We start from the raw sequence: 15,853 nt of genomic DNA on the forward strand, positions 1-15,853 counted from the left end.
ACACACACACACACACGCCTCACAGGGGCTTCATGGGCCACGCCTGGAATGATGCAGGAGTCCAGGATTTCTCAGCCACACCCTCCCCTCTTCCATGACAGAGGAAACAAGCCCTAGGGGCAGCATTGGCGTGTCAGGAGGGGTGCCACAGAAACTGCCTCTCACCCTCCTGCTTCTACCTGAAGGCACCTTGCTTCAGCAGCAGTGGGTTCCAACCACTGACAGCCAGTGTGGTATAGTGGTTAGAGTGTTGGACCAGGACCTGGGAGACTGGGGTTCAAATCCCCTCTTGGCAATGAAGCTCACTGGGTAAACGTCCACCAGCCACCACCTTTCTAGTTCACAGGGTTGCTGTGAGGATACAATAGGAGGAGAATCACATATGTCACCTTCAGCCCCTTGGGAGGAAAAGCGGGATATACAATTGCAACAAATAAATTAAGGGGACGAGAGTGATGTGAACAACCAGGGCCTTTTATTTGTGCATCACAATCGGTTGTTATTGCTTCAGAGAGAGAGAGAGAGAGAGAGAGAGAGAGAGAGAGAGAGAAGAAGAAGGAGGAGGAAGAAGAGGAAGAGGAAGAGGAAGAGGAAGAAGAAAGATCACAAGACATTCCAAAGTGTTTTTACTGTGCCATGCACTTTAAAACAGCCCACTCCTAATTATGGGACAGCGACCTCAGAAGGAAGGAAAACCAGCATCATCCAGGAATCCCATCCCATTAAAAACCAAACTCTCACGTAATTTACAAAATGTGCAAAGTTATAAGATTACAAACAATAGTTAAAAAGCATTTTGCTTACTAACATGAAACACCACTGTTCCGTGATGTATCATAATATAACCAGGCATACGGGGTTTTCTGGGTCCAGGTGGCTCTTGCAGCACACGGTGCTAGCCTGGCTGACCCATCCCTTTGGCAGGTGGGAGAAGGAAGGAGCAGGTCACAGCAATCCCTTGCCCCCAGAAGGGGGGTCTTGTGCTCTGCTCTCTCCCTTCTGCCAGCCGCCACCTGGGATGGCTTCAGCGTCAACCACTAGAAGGACCACACGGAAGAATACATAACGTATACAGAGGGATACAATATGCATCAACAGATCAACTGCTCCTGTCCTGCAAGTGAATCACACACTTTATTTTTTAAAAAACATATAAGCAGGAACCAGGAGCAATTGCTATATATTCATTACCGAAAGTATCTATAACCGTTAATATCGGACTTGCCAGTCACCAAGACTGAGCCGCTAGAGGAGTAGCGAGCACTGAACTCTCCACCCCATATCGAGAGATGCCTCCTCCTACAGTTCTGGAGGTCAGGGGAGTGTGGGTGCCCTTTGAAAGCTGGGAGAAGGCAGGAGGGCAGTCAGAGCACAGGCAGTGCTCTCACGGCTTCCAGTTGTCAGAAGTTTTTCGGTTTTTTTAAATCACAGCAAAGTTATGGGAGAGCCTGTGATCCCCTTTTGCCAACTTCACCCTTGCCCAGATGTGCCATTGCTCTTATGGGAAGAACAAGCCTTGCCTCTGAACAAACACTTGAAGGGGAGGGGAAAAGTTGTCCCTCCCCATCCTAATTACTCACTGGCCCGTTCAGGCCTCAAAGCTTCAGCTGGTGTTTGGGAAGGACCTTCCAAGGGGAATCGCCAAATTATAAAAGTCGGAAGGGACTCTATGGGTCATCTAGTCCAACCCCCTGCAATACAAGAATAGGACTTCCTCCCTCCAGGGCCCAACCATTGCTCTCCCTCCACCTCACACCCCAGGGTTTTGGGACTTGTAAGTGAGGATTTCGGCAGCGAGCTGCTGGGGGTCAAGAAGCTGCGGGAAGCGGCTCATGACGGCGTCCACCAGGTGAGGGTGGAAGATCCCGCACAGGCGGGTGTGCACGTTGGCACGCTCCTTGGCAAAGTGGTCTGTTGCAGCCCACTGGCAGGAGGCCTTGTCGTAGGGCAGCTGGTGGCCCCTCAGCCCCTCCCTGGGGGCTGTTGGCTGGTAGGGCTCAGACCAGTACTTGGGCCCCAGAGAAGCCCTCGAGTCAGCAGGCAGGCTGTATCCGGGCAGGGAGGGAGGGAGGGCCCTGGCAGAGGAGGAAGGCACCTCTGGGTTGTAGGGCAAGAAGCCAGTGCCTGAGCCCGCAACAGACTTGTGGTAGCCCTGGGGCTGGTAGCAGTTGTAGCTATTTGACTCAGGGCCCAGAGGGTGCGGGTAGGTGGGCCTCTGCCCCCTGCAGTGGTGGGGGTGAGAGCTATGGCTGCCCGGGGGGCTGGGCCACATCTCGGACACCTGGCTCTCCAGGGAGCCAATGCCAGAGTCAAACTGTTCCTGAGACACGTAGGAGAGGGAGTCCATGTGGGGAGAGGCAGGAGGCGGCGGCTGGTACCACTCTGCAGGCCGGTAGGTGCCACCGCCGCTGCTCTTATGAGGGGCCCCTTTGAGCAGGAGGTGTGTGGGGCCTTCCCCGTGCTTGGCTTTGTGGGTGGAGCTTTTCTTGTCCACGGAAGCCTTCTGAAAGGGGGCCTTCTCACTCTCGGGGGGCAGGGAGCCCAAGGCTTCCACCTGGGAGGGCCGCCGGCTCCCCCTCTCCTCCTTGGAAGTTGGCACGCCCCTGGTCGGGGAGAGCCTGGCGTTGGCGCGGAGCTCATCGGCCACGGAGCGCTGCAGCTGGTTGAGGCGCTCCGGGTGGTAGAACTTGCACTTGACGCCATAGGTGCATTTCTTCCCTGGAAAGGGAAGAGAAAGGGGGTTGAATGTGGGGCAGAAGTACCGCAGGAAAAATGGCCCAGGGAGAGAAAGAAAGAAAGAAAGAAAGAAAGAAAGAAAGAAAGAAAGAGGGAGAGAGTTTGGTGCCAGGGCTGGGTGAATGGAGAGTGGAAAAAACCAGCCTTACCGTAAGGGCACTGCTGCTTCTTGTGCTCAGGAACCACCGGCTTCTTCCTCAGAAAGTTGTCCAGGCTGGGTCCATGACGCCCAAGCGGATCATCGGGAAGCATGAACCTGGAGGCAGGCAGCACACACCTTGGTCAAGAGCAGCCGTTCCCAGAGGCCATGATTCTCCCCCTCCCACCACAGCCAGCGACAGACAGAAAACCCAAATGGCCCCTGAAAAGAAAAAGAGGGTTGTAGTTCCAACTTCTTCGAGCTTGTGCCCAGGAGTAATCACTGAGAAAGCCCAGCTCCTTGCCATGCCCACCCAAACCTTTTGCACGGATGGGGCAGTGTATTTTGGTTCTGCTGTCCCCGGAGACGAATAGGGCACTGGAGTCCTACTCCTGGCCACCAGCACACCTTCTGACCCAATTCTCCACTGACCAAGTCTGTCTTCCAAGGCCCCACCAGGCATGCTGCTGTCCTCGCCCCAAATAAAGCTTATCTTGGCAACCATGTAGGCTGGACACTCCAGAGAGTTCCTCATCTCTTCTCTCCCATTCTGTGTCCAGCCACATTCTCCCACCAGTCCAATTTCCTTGCGTGCCCAAGGGACCTACTTGTCATTGACGAACGAGTACATCAGCAGACGCTTCTCGATGAACTTCTTCCACTCGGGCCGCTCCGCCTGCAGATCTCGGTAGACGTCGTTGGAGACCACAATGCCGTCCGACTCGTAGGCCAGCTTCACGATGAAGCGGTCATCGTAGCAGACCACCCGCTTGCCCCCCACGCGCCGGGAAGGTGTGAAGACAAGGATCCTCTTCTCCTCAAGCTCACGGAGGATGTGCTGGTCTGCAACAGGACACACCAAGGTCACCCTCTGCCCAAGACAGCTCTTGGAAGGGCCAGGCATTTGCGGAACAATTCGTGATCAAGCCAAGCTGGCAGGAGGCTGGGGGAGGCCAACTCTCTAGAGCCGGAAACTGACAGACGCAGCCTGACCTAGGTAACACTGCCTGCTGCTCACACCCCCAAGCAGTTTTGTTCCATCCCCACCCAAATGAGAGCTTTCCCTCTTTCTCTCTCTCACTCAGATGCCACATCACACCCTACAGATTTGTCTGATTTGAACCCTCCACTTGGGACATGCAATGCGGGTGTGTGTGGAGGGAACCCAAATTAAAGCAAGTCTTAGAGATGAAATGTCCAGAGTCACGAACCTTTAACGTAGGAACATATGGTGAGCCTGCTGGATCAGGCCAATGGCCTATCTAGCCTGGCATCTTGTTCTCACAATGGCCAACCAGAAGCCCCAACGGGAAGCTCACAAGAAGGACTGGAGCACAAGAGCCCTCACAGGAGGTTTGCGGCCTCCTGGGAGAACAAGTTCCATAGTTTAATGATGTTCTGTCTGAAAGACTTTCTTTTCTTTTACCTTTCCTGAATCTTTGTCATTAGAACTTGCCGTAGCAAGGAAAGCTGATAGCGCTTCAGGAAAATGTTCAGAGTGGGATTCTGGAGTGTTTCTGGAGGGGGAGTTCTGACCTTGGTGCATCTTGACATCCTTCTGGTCAGGTAGAGGCAATTCAGGGCAACCCAAGAGGCAACTGGGGTGACTATTTGGGTGGGACAGCCAAGCCTCACCTGACATTTCAAAGTATGTGGGGTGGAGGGTGGGCAAGGCAGAGGAGTCAGCCATGATCTATCCCATCCAGTGCATTTGGTCATCAGCTCAATGTCAAATGAAAACAGACACTCCCCTTGCCATCAACCTACTTAACTGTGTCCATGTGCTCAACGCATACCTGTGATTGGGACATCAGGCCTCGGCTGCTCCTTCCTCCAGGATGGCACAAAGACAGTGATGTCTGTGTGTCCTCGGTCAAGGAACCACTTCACCGCCAGAAAGATGCCCTGGCAGGAGAAGACATCTTTGTCCCCGTGGCTGCAAAGATACAAAGATTGACAGGTTCAATGTTCAGGTTCCCACGTGACCTGTGTGTCATGAAGGCAGAAGAAACCTCAGAGGAGATCCACTGGGCAAACTCTGTGCCCTGCTATTATTTGAAGCCAAAACTCACAAGGAGATGCTGAACACCCATGACCTTCCCCCTGCCGCCGCCATCCTTCCCCACACCACTGGGATGCCCCTTGTCCTCATTATTGGAGCGAATATTCCTTAAGTTAAATGTTGAATTCAGCCCTGCCACCCAGTCCAGCAACCCCTAAGAAGAGCTAGCAGGATCAGGCCAAACGCTCATCTAGGCCAGTATCCTGTTCTCACAATGGCTGGCCAGATGCCTGCGGAAAACCCGCTAAAGAACCCAGGTGCAAGAGCCCTCTCCCTTCCTGTGGTTTCCAACAACTGGGATTCATTGCTGCTTCTGAAGGCAGAACATAGCCATCATGGTTAGTGGCCCTCTATAGCCCTCTCTGCCATCATGGTTTATAAATGATATAGATACACAAAACAATGCGAAACAAAAATAAATAAATCTTATTCTTTTGAAAAACAGCTCCTCTGAAAATATGTTTTTATGTGTGTCGGGGTGGGGTGGGGTTGGGGGAATCACAAGAAAAGTCTGCCAGATCAGGCTAATGGCCCAAGTAGTCCAGCATCCTCTTCTCGCACTGGCCAACCAGATACCCATCATGGGAAACTTGGAAGCAGGATTCAAGCATGAGAGCATCGTCCCCTCCTGTGGTTTCTAGCAGCTGGTATTCAGAAGCATTGCAGCCCTCTTGACTGTGGGGGCAGAACATAGCTATCCTGACTAGCAGCCCGCTCTTTTGAGTGGAAGAGGTCTGTTAAAGCACTTTTGCCTCCAGGCTGGACATTGCAAGCCCTGGATCTCATCCTCAGCGTGCCCTTCACTGCTCACTCTGCCCTTTCGCCACTTGCACCAGCCTCCCCCCCCCCAATCCCTTTTGTTCTCTTCCTGCTCAAATTAGCTCTCTGGAAACGGTCTCCGGGTTAATGTACAACATCATCGCTGATAAGTTGAGGTATGCAGTGGATACGGACTGAGCTCCTGCAGGAACTAGTCTGGGTAACACAGGGCAGACTTTTCTCGCCAACTAAGTACCTTTTCCAAGAGGAAGTGGAAAGGGGGAGTTGGGAGAGGAATCTGTCCTTCCCAACGCCAATCTTTCCAGCTGGGGGCTCAAGGACACGCACACTCACACAGTGCAAAGTTTTCTAACTGCACCTAAACCAAGGAAAGCGGCTTTGAATGCCAGGAGCGCTCAATCCCTCCCAAACTAGTAAACGGTGGTCTCCCTTTCGGCATGCAGAGCACAGCCTTTTCCCTGTGGAGTCACTGCATCTGGCAAACCTCTTCCCCGCCCACAACTCTGACATGGAGGGGGCAGAACTTCCAGATCCCAGCCTCTCCCACAAGAAGCAGCCAGGTCAGATGCTCCTCTCTGGGCAACAGTCCAGCGCCACCAGCTTATGTTCCCTGGGCAGTTTCATCAGAGGGTGAAATCCACTTCCTGTCCAAGGCCTTTGTGCAATTAGCACGTGCGCCAAGCAGGAAGGAAAAAAGGACCCAGCAGCAGTGAAGCTGAGAAATGCTCCCCCATAATGCAAGTAATATTTGCAAAGGCTGAATAGGCTAATTCCTTCTGGCAGAAAGAAATATTCCCATAGCTTTTTGATCACCCACACCCCAAAAGATTTAAATTAGGGGTCGGGTGGGGATGATCATAGGATCACAGGTTTGGAAGGGACCCTGAGGGTAATCTTGTCTGACCCCTCGCAAAGTAGAAATAATCACAGCTAAACAAATCCTTGACAGAATTCCTGATGGGAAGAAAATATGACTTTCTATTAAGAGAGTGTCTTATATTTTAATGGGGCGCTGATGTCTTTCCCACCCAGAGCTTCCTGTTATGATCATGGTTTCTAGAAGCTGGCCTTTCCAAAGCGAGAGAGAAACAGGAGGAACCTCAGGAAGCCACACCTGCCCTGGGTGCCCCTGGTGGTTCCAAGGTCTCCATAGCCACAGGGCAGGCAGGACGCTCTCTTGGCTTCAGGGCCCCTTTTCCAAAAGGGCTCAAGGAAGGACTGGCAGCGCTTGTTTATCAGCTGGCTTCCTTCCTGCAGGTTCTCTGGGGAGTTCACGAAATAGAGCTTCAGACACAATGATGTAATGATAGAATGCAATGTAACATCTATAACAATTTCTAAGTCTGAAGGGCCCCCAAGCCTGGGAGAATGATGTCTGGCAACAAAAAGACCCCCTCCAAACGCCAGGCAGGTCTCTTTGGGGAAAGTGTTCTACAGCCAAGGGGCCACAACTGAAAAGCTCCCTCAGAGCATCAGAAGAGGTGCATAGCACTGAAATCAAGGCCTGCCCAATGAACAGGTGGATCCTTTTTTTACAGCTAGGTAAAGCCCATCAGCCCTTGGAAGGAGCCCAACTAATCCAAACAGCAACTCCCATATCATGCAAGCGGTCAATTGAGAGAATTACTTTCAAAAAAACAGTTCATTTCCCTCCCTTTCTTGCCATGCAAAGACGATTCTGATTGCAGAGAGACCAGCGCCTGCCTGTGACCAAGTCACCTGTCCCCTTATCTCAGAAAATTTATTTATTTATTGCGTTTATATCCTCATAGGTAGGATGCTCTCCCCAGGGAGGTTCGGCTGGTGCCTTCATTACACACCTTTAGGCACCGGGCAAAAACGTTCTTCTTTAACCAGGCCTTTTAAAATGTTCGTGGGGGGTGGTGGTTATTGGGTTGTTTTTGTTTTTATTTCTATAATGTATTTCGTGTTTTTATATTGTGATTTTATGTTGTAACTGCCCTGAAACATGTGGGTATAGGGTGGTATATAAATATAAATATAAATATAAATATAAATATAAATATAAATATAAATAAACAACAACAACAACATACTTTTTTCTCCAAGGAGCTCAAGGTGACATGTACGTTGTCCTCCCCCTCTTCACTTAATCCCCACAGCTCTGTGAGGTATGTGAGGCTGAGAGGCAGTGACTGGCCCAAGGCCACCTGGTGAGCTTCATGGCTGAGTGGGGAATCGAACCCTGGTCTCCCAAGTGCTGGTCCAACACCACTACACCACGCTGTAACACACTAACATACTACACACCACAGTGGTGCGATTACGCAGCCATGCTTCCAAATCGGGTGCCTAGCCCAACTTCACTATATGATGCTCACATCTCTGTTATTCTCAAGCCCATTCAAGACCACATTAGCTGTGCATATTATAGGCCAATCTCCTTAATGAATGTAGATGCCAAGGTATTAACAGAAATCCTTGCTAACAGATTTTAGGCTGTTTGTATAGCTAGATCAGGTGGACTTTATTTGCCAAAGGCAGGGAACAGATGATTTAAGCAAATTTTTGGTTCTTTTTAAACAAAGAACTGATGGGCTGCAACTATTTTCCCTGATGTTGGGAAAGTGTTTGATAAAATATATTGGTAGTTTATTTCTGTAACTTTGAAAAAAATGTGTGTTTCCACAGGAATTTATGAGTTGGAGTAGAATCTTACACCTCTCTCTCCCTAGTCCCAGGCGGACTCGACAAACGGAATTCATCTGAGAGAGTTTGGTATAGGGCAGGGCTAATCTCTTTCACCCGTTATATTCATGGTTAGTGCCATTAGGGTGTGCAATTTGCCAGAACAGGGAAGACACTCCTGGTTTGGCGCATGAAAAAACTGGAATTTAAAGCAGCTATGTATGCAGATGACTGATTATTACAGTATTTATTATTAGCAGACTCTAATAGTCTATATAAACTAATAAAACCTATTAATTTTTGCCTAATTTCTGTCTATACAATGAATCATTTAAAATCCAAATTCATGCCACTGTGCACTATGAAGTTATCTGGTTTATGTGACTAACTGGCAATTTTGTTGGTACCCAGAGGTAACATATTTAAGTATTTTGGATCCTAGAGATATTTCTCAATTAAACTGAATTTAAACAGACTGATGACAGAGATGACTCTTGATTTGGAAAGGTGGACTTGGAGTTAGTATTTGGGATAAGGTTAATATGCTTGAATTGAATATTTTGCCACAGATAATTCATGTGCTTTGTAGTATTCCTTTAGATATTCCCCAAGTGTAATCACACGGGTTTAATGTGGCATTTTCAGAAGTTTATTTGAGGGGACCTCTCAAATTCATTTCTCACTTAAAAAGATGAAGCTGTCAATATTGGAAGGAGGATTTAATTTTCCACATCCTACTTTACATCATAAGATAAACCTTTTAGCTTATGCAAATGGTTGGCAAATCGCCACCCCCCTCCACATGGGTAGTTTTGGAGATGACCTACTTGGCACCCCTGTATGGATAGATGATGCTTGGACATGGAACCTATAAAACTTGGACTGTGCCTGTAAAACACGGAGGAAAGGTAAGTGTGGATAATCCCTCAGTGCAAGGTGCTCTAATGCAGGCATAGGCAAACTTGGCCCTCCAGATATTTTGGGACTACAACTCCCATGATCCCTAGCTAACAGGACCAGTGGTCAGGGATGATGTGAATTGTAGTCCCAAAACATCTGGAGGGCTGAGTTTGCCTATGCCTGCTCTAATGGTAGAGGAGAAAAAGCAACATTAAGAACATAAGAAGAGCCCTGGTGGACCAGGCCAATGTTCTATCTACTCCAGCATCCTGTTCTCACAGTGGCCAAACAGGTGCCCCAAAGGGAAACCTGCAAGCAGGATTCCAGCACAAGAGCACTTTCCCTTCCTGCAGTGTCCAGCAACTGGGATTCAGAAGCACTGCGGAGTCCAGCTGTGGACTCAGCCATCACGGCGAGGAGCCATCAAGAGACCTCTCTCTCTCTCCATGAATTTGTCTAATCCTCTTTCAAAACCATCCAGTTGGATATCATCCTAGAGCGAATGTTTTGAATAATTTCTTTTATGTAACTGACAGACGGAAAATAGAAAGTCATTTTAATTCTTTCTCTCCCTCTTTCTTTCTCTTTGGTGCCCTCTGCTCTGGGTCATTATTGGGGTCCAAGGATTACACACACATGAAGGTGGTGGCTGGTTGGTAGAAGAACCATGAGTGAGAGTCAGGGAGGGGAAGATCTCCCAGGGTGAGAGGCAGGGGGTATAAAGGAAAGCTCCCAGTTGGGAGCTGGGAGGGTTTATCACTTTCTGTGAGCAGCAAGAGCTGCCTTTGAGAGAGGACTCTGCATTTTCTTTTCTTTTCTTTTCTCTTCCTTTGTTTTTGTTTTTAGTTAGATTAGGTTTCTAAAATCTTATTGTATTATGAAATAGTTTTAACAAAATCTTATAAAAATATCCATCCATCTATCTATCTAATCAGGAGAAATGTCAACTTTCCAGGGGCTCCCTCTTACCCAGTGGCGTAGCGTGGGTTGTCAGCACCCGGGGCAAGGCAAGTAATTTGCGCCCCCTAACCTGTGGATTTGTGCCCCCTAACCCGTGGATTTGCGCCCCCTAACCTGTGGATTTGCCCTAACCCCAGATGTTGCCCCCGGTGCGGCCGGCCCCCCCTGCACCCCCCACGCTACGCCACTGCTCTTACCTCCTCCACACCCTTTGACACTAAACCTTCCTGAAAGTTGACAGTAGAGAGAGAGAGTCAATATTAAAATAAGAAACTATTATGGGAAGCAAATCCCACAAGTCAAAACTGAAACTTTCTTGAGGATCTAAGAGCAACTAACTACCAAACCCTCTTCTCCTTATTGCAGCTGCTGGAGAAAATTTGCATGCTGTTTCCTAGAAGCCTCCTGTGGAACGGCTTGCGAAGGAGCTCAGCAGACTCATCTGATGTGGCAACAACTGTGAAAAATTCCCTTAGAAGGAAGTGGAGGCCAATTCTCCTCCACTCACCCCTCTGAGATTTGCATATAGTTGCCTTGAGTATTATCCAGGGGAGGGTGAATCAAGAATGAACTCAGCAGTTCGTCATTCCACTCTGAACAGGAAGCTGGCTCTGAAACTGCCCTGCTCTTCCTGGGTCCTGGTGGCTGCTTGTTTATATAAAAATAGCAAGGCAAAAAACAAACAAACCTTAGAAACAAAACAAATTAACACACACACTTGTGTAGGACTCGAATTCCCCTCCACCCTGCTCCTTTAGGAGGGTCTGATGGACAGGAGGCAGGCAATAAAAAACCCTGAAACCTTAACTGTGGTCAAGGAGCAAATGAGGGTAGCAACAGCTGTTTGCCCATTTCCACCATAAAAAAAGAAAATAGGCCCTTGCTGGATCAGGCCAGTGGCCAATCTAGTCCGACAGCAGCTGACCAGATGCCCTAATGGGGAACCAGCAAGCAGTACCCGAGTGCAAGAACCCTCTCCCCTCCTGTGGTTTCCAGCAACTGGGATTCAGAATCATGGCTGCCTCTAACTGTGGAGGCAGAGCACAGCCATCATGGCTAGCAGCCCTCTCCTCCAGGAATCTGTCTAATTCTCTTTTAAAGCCATCTGGGTTGGTGGCCATCACTTTCTCCTGTGGGAGCGAGTTCCACAGTTTAACTATGCCAAGTTCCTAACACCACCAGTGCCTTGGGGCAAAGGGGGCAGGAGGTATCTGAACACTAGAGTAAGGATGCTGTGCAACTGCCTATTGGGGGTGTGAGGGGTGGCGGACACACTATGATCCCAGAATGAATTAAGCTGCCATTCTCACCTCCACTACCCTGATCAATGTTAGAACTTCTAACAGGCTCTCAACCTCACCAGGCCAGGTGAGGAAAAGCTCTCTCCCCTTGAAGGGCTGCAGAGATGCCCCCATTCTAGCAGCTAACTCTCAAATCAGCACTGTTTTCCTGGGGGACTTCTCTAAATTCAGAGAACATCCAGGATGGACTGTGTCCAGTCATACCTCGGGTTGAAGCAGCTTCCGGTTGTGCGTTTTCGGGTTGCGCTCCGCGGTGACCCGGAAGTAACGGAGCGTGTTACTTCCGGGTTTCCCCGCTCACGCATGCGCAGACGCTCAAAATGACGTCACGTGCATGTGGGGAAGCAGTGAATTATGACCTGCACACACGCGGGTTGCGTTCGCTCCAGGATGCAAAGGGGGCTCCAGAATAGATCCCATTCGCATCCAGAGGTACCACTGTATATTCTCTGCCTCAAGGGTACTCCAGAATCAATCACACAGAATTTGGCATTCCAGAATCGTGACTTTCAAAACCAAAGAGCACCAGCTCATAAGTAATCGAGAAAAAGGTTTTCTCTCATTGGCAGGAACATGAGAGTTTGCCACCGCTTAACTTCTTAAATGACTGGCAAGTGCTTAAATCAGTCAACAAGCTACAGCCAGTAACTTGGGAGTTGCTTCCCCAAATTCCACAGTTGGGGGGGGCACTTTGGGTATCAAGTAAAGGGAATACACTCAGCTTATAGTTTACTCAAAGAGGCACTCCCCACATTATTCTAATTCTCTGTTTTTCCTGGCCACAGGCAGACTCCAGGAAGGAGTGCTGGCGCAAATAAAGGTTTTAGGATTCTTTTGCTCAGGGTACCTTCAAGAGAGGGGCTACATCCAGGCCCTCTCTGCAGTGGCCCTAAGGTGCTTCTGGGAAAGGGGCAGGTACATTTTGGGTCCTGGAAACTTATGAATCAGCACAAAGGGTAGTTTTGAGGCGAGTGTTTTATGCTCTCTTAATAACTGGAAGGTTGTAGGCGGGGTGGGTGGGTTAAAACAAGCAAACTAGCAAGGACAAATCTGCCCCAAGACATGCCCAGAACTCCTGCAGGGGGAAACTGGCTTTCCTACCCACAGTTGCTGCCTCTTTCACCTGAGAAGCAGCCCCCCTCCACCTGCTGCACCCCTTTGAAACCACCCAAACCAAACCAAACCAAACCAAACCAAACCAAATCAAATCAAATCAAATCAAATCACAGTTCTTAGATGAGCAACAACCACAAGAGAGAAATGATCACTATAGAGCAGGGAACCTGCTTGGTCAGATGCTTCCTTACAAGCACAATTCCGTCATAGAAATCCAGAAATCAGTGTTCCAACTTGTCTGTGAAAGCATGAACAAGCAACCTGTATGCTGCCACCACCTCTTTTAACCCTGGAGTAAAATTAACTTGCCAGGCAGATTCCTGGGCTTGAAACTTAATGTTAAAAAAAGTTAGGTAACTCTCCTCTCAGTGGAAGGGTTGTTGTTCCAGGAGGCTGACATCTTTGCCATCAGTTCCTCTCCACTTCCCATCTGCAGCTGCTTCCGCCCCATCCCTCAGGAGCAGAGACCCCTGGATTGTATCACCCACTGTCAGGGGACAAGATATGATACAATAACCACCCACCACACCACACCACACCAGATCGCCATTGTAATTTTTGCCTGGATTTTATTGTCAAACTGGGGAGACCACCTCAGCTGACAAGAAGGACATAAATATAAGACCACCATATCTACACAGGGCAGGATCTTGCCCTCTGGACAAAACAGGACACACAAACACAGGCCTTTCCCTCACAGCAAGGCAGAGGATCCTGCCCACAGGGAGAGGAACAAAAACATACAAACTTGTAGCACTAGGCCCTCCCCTTGCTTAAGGAGGTGGACGTGTTGGTTCTCAAGCGGCTTATTTCTTGCAAAACAGCAGAGCATGGCTTGCCAGCTGTGCAACACGGGTCCTGAGCAATCTCCCTTGCGCCCAAGGCCTTTCATATGGCTGGAGGCTGGAAGAGGAGCAGGTCAGAACCTCTGCCCGCTCCCACCAGTTCCAAGTGCCACAATAACAACTCTTGCCCCATCACTCCATGGTCAGAAGGAGAGAAGGCCTGCCCCCTTTCCTCAGGCACAGGAAGGAACTTGACAGCGTGAAAAAACCCAACAACCACCCTGCTTTTCAGAGCCATGTGACATCAAGCTCTGTCAACGCCCCACAAGATAGTCATGAAACCACTACAGAGGGAAAGTACACAGAGATGGAGAGGATAGGCAAAGAACTAGGCCGCTCCCTAGAATATTGACATCTGGGCTTAAAAAGAACAGCCAGGTTGGGCATTTAAGGTGTCCCTCTCTGCTTATAGGATCATAGAACTGGAAGGGACCCAAAGGGCCATCTAGTCCAACCCCCGCAAGGCAGGCGCCACAGTCCCAGCAAGCACCTCCCACGTGGGAGGGAACGAGCCACCACAGACAAGGCCCTACCTCATGGCCACGTTGCTCCCGTCAATGACGATGGGGCGCAAGTTCTCTCCGTCCTTTCCCTCCAGAGGTGTGGCACGGGTGGGGCTCTGGTTTGCTGCACCCCCTCGTGGGACCAGCGGTGCCTCGGGGGAGTCCTGGGGCACCTCAGCAGGGTCCCTCTCCCCCGTGGCCATCCCATGCTTGACCAGCTCCCCGAGGACCGTGTTGGTGTCAGCGTTCAGGCCGTGCTTCTGGAGGACAGCCAGGATCTGCTCCGAGGAGTAGCCCAGCTTGCGGAAGAAGTCCACCTTCATCTGCATTTCGGTGCTGTCCTGCTCCAAGGAGCTCCACGACTCCAGGTCTGCGTCAGACTCCTCTGGGCTTGGGCCCTTCAGGCTCAGGTAGCCACTCTCCTGCATGGAGCTCTCTCCAGGCTCCTCCTGCCCACTGCCACCAAGGCACTTCGCTAAGGGCAGAGGCTCCGGCCAGTGGGCAAAGCCACCCGAAGGGGCGGTGGAAAGGCCGCCTAAGTTCATCCTTTTCTCCTCTGGGCAGAATCTGTTCCTCATTCACATGCCAGAGCTGCAAAGGAAAAGAGAGCAGCTGTTACAGCCAGACTTCAGGAGGGAGTCAGAGGTCCAGGCTGGAGCACTCCTGACTGCTTAGCCACAACTCAAGCGTGGGGTACAGGAGGCTCCATGGGACAGAAACAGGCAGCAGAGCCCCACTAAAGAATCTCGCCCACTTCCCAGTCATGTGCTTTCCCCAACCTCGATCCAGGAGGCACCTCCAGCCAGGGCTGCCCCACCTGGACCCAGGAACTCGCCACTTCCGCCCCGCCTCGGTGACTCTACAAGGAGGACTGAGCGGAGTGGCGGGGGGGGGGGGTCGCTCCCGATCGCTCCTCGCCCCCAACGGAGACGCGCGGGGGGCAGAGTTCAACTCCTGCTCCGCCTAAGGAAGCCGAGGGCGCGGCCTCGCTCCCCACCCCCTCCGCTGTCACCTGCCGGCGCTCGTGACCTTGACGCAGCCCCGGCCAGACCAGCCGCCGCGGTGATGGGCGCGGGGCAGGAAGCGCCCCGTTTCCACCACCGTGGGGGCGAGGCAGCGCACCGGGGCGCCGCTCTAGCACACCCTTTTAAAGCCGGATCGCCCCTCCAGGACATCCTGGATTTAAGTTGGATTGTCCGCCCCCCCCCCAAACAAAACAAAAGCCAGGCCAGGGGTGGCCAAGCGGGCTCCCTACCCGGCGCTTCGCCCCCGCCGCCGCTTCTTCCCCTCCTTCTCGCTCTCCAGCTCGGCGGGGCCCGCGCGCTCCTCCATGGGGCCGATGCGGGGCCGGCCGTGGCTGGTGTTTTATAGGGCGCCGGGCTGGTGGCAGCCGAGAGGCGAGGCGAGGCGGGGAGGAGCCGGCTGCCGCTTCCTGAACCGCCCTCCTCCCCGGTCCGCCCCGGCCCCCCGGCTCCGCCTCCAGCTCCTCCGACGGCGCGCAGCTAGGACGCGCGGGGGACCCATGGGTGCCTGGCAGCGCCGCGCGGAGCTGCCACTGTCGCGGGCGCGACTCGAGCTGGTTCCCGCGGCGGCCGCAGCTCCTGGCTCTGTCGAGAGCGTAGCCCACCTCGCCGGGTTGTTGTGCGGAGGGAGAAGGCCTAGTACGCCTGCCTGAGTCGCAGTGGTCATTTCTTAGGTTGTAAAATTTATACACCACTTGATTGTGAAAGCAAAACAAAATCTCCAAGCTGTTTTTACCAGGAGAACAAAGCAAGATTACAGTATCAGTAAATGCAACTCTTTAAATTGTTGCTATTCGGATCTAAATCCCATAACAACTTGGGACCAGTTTGCCTGCGAGA

At 51.2% G+C, this 15,853-nt stretch overlaps 1 protein-coding gene across 1 annotated transcript; it reads right to left on the bottom strand.

Annotated features, from left to right (window-relative positions):
* Positions 1-453: 453 nt before the first annotated feature.
* Positions 454-15,405, bottom strand: ZC3H12A (zinc finger CCCH-type containing 12A). Its single transcript, XM_028739215.2, has 6 exons — positions 15,247-15,405; positions 14,022-14,582; positions 4,672-4,811; positions 3,484-3,718; positions 2,886-2,992; positions 454-2,718 (listed from the first exon to the last, which is right to left on the bottom strand). Exons 2-6 carry the CDS (start codon positions 14,567-14,569, stop codon positions 1,751-1,753), a joined length of 1,998 nt encoding a protein of 665 aa, XP_028595048.2. The 5' UTR covers positions 14,570-14,582; positions 15,247-15,405; the 3' UTR covers positions 454-1,750.
* Positions 15,406-15,853: the final 448 nt, after the last annotated feature.

The sequence above is a fragment of the Podarcis muralis genome, chromosome 7, assembly GCF_964188315.1.
Source record: "Podarcis muralis chromosome 7, rPodMur119.hap1.1, whole genome shotgun sequence".
Taxonomy (NCBI): Eukaryota; Metazoa; Chordata; class Lepidosauria; order Squamata; family Lacertidae; genus Podarcis; species Podarcis muralis.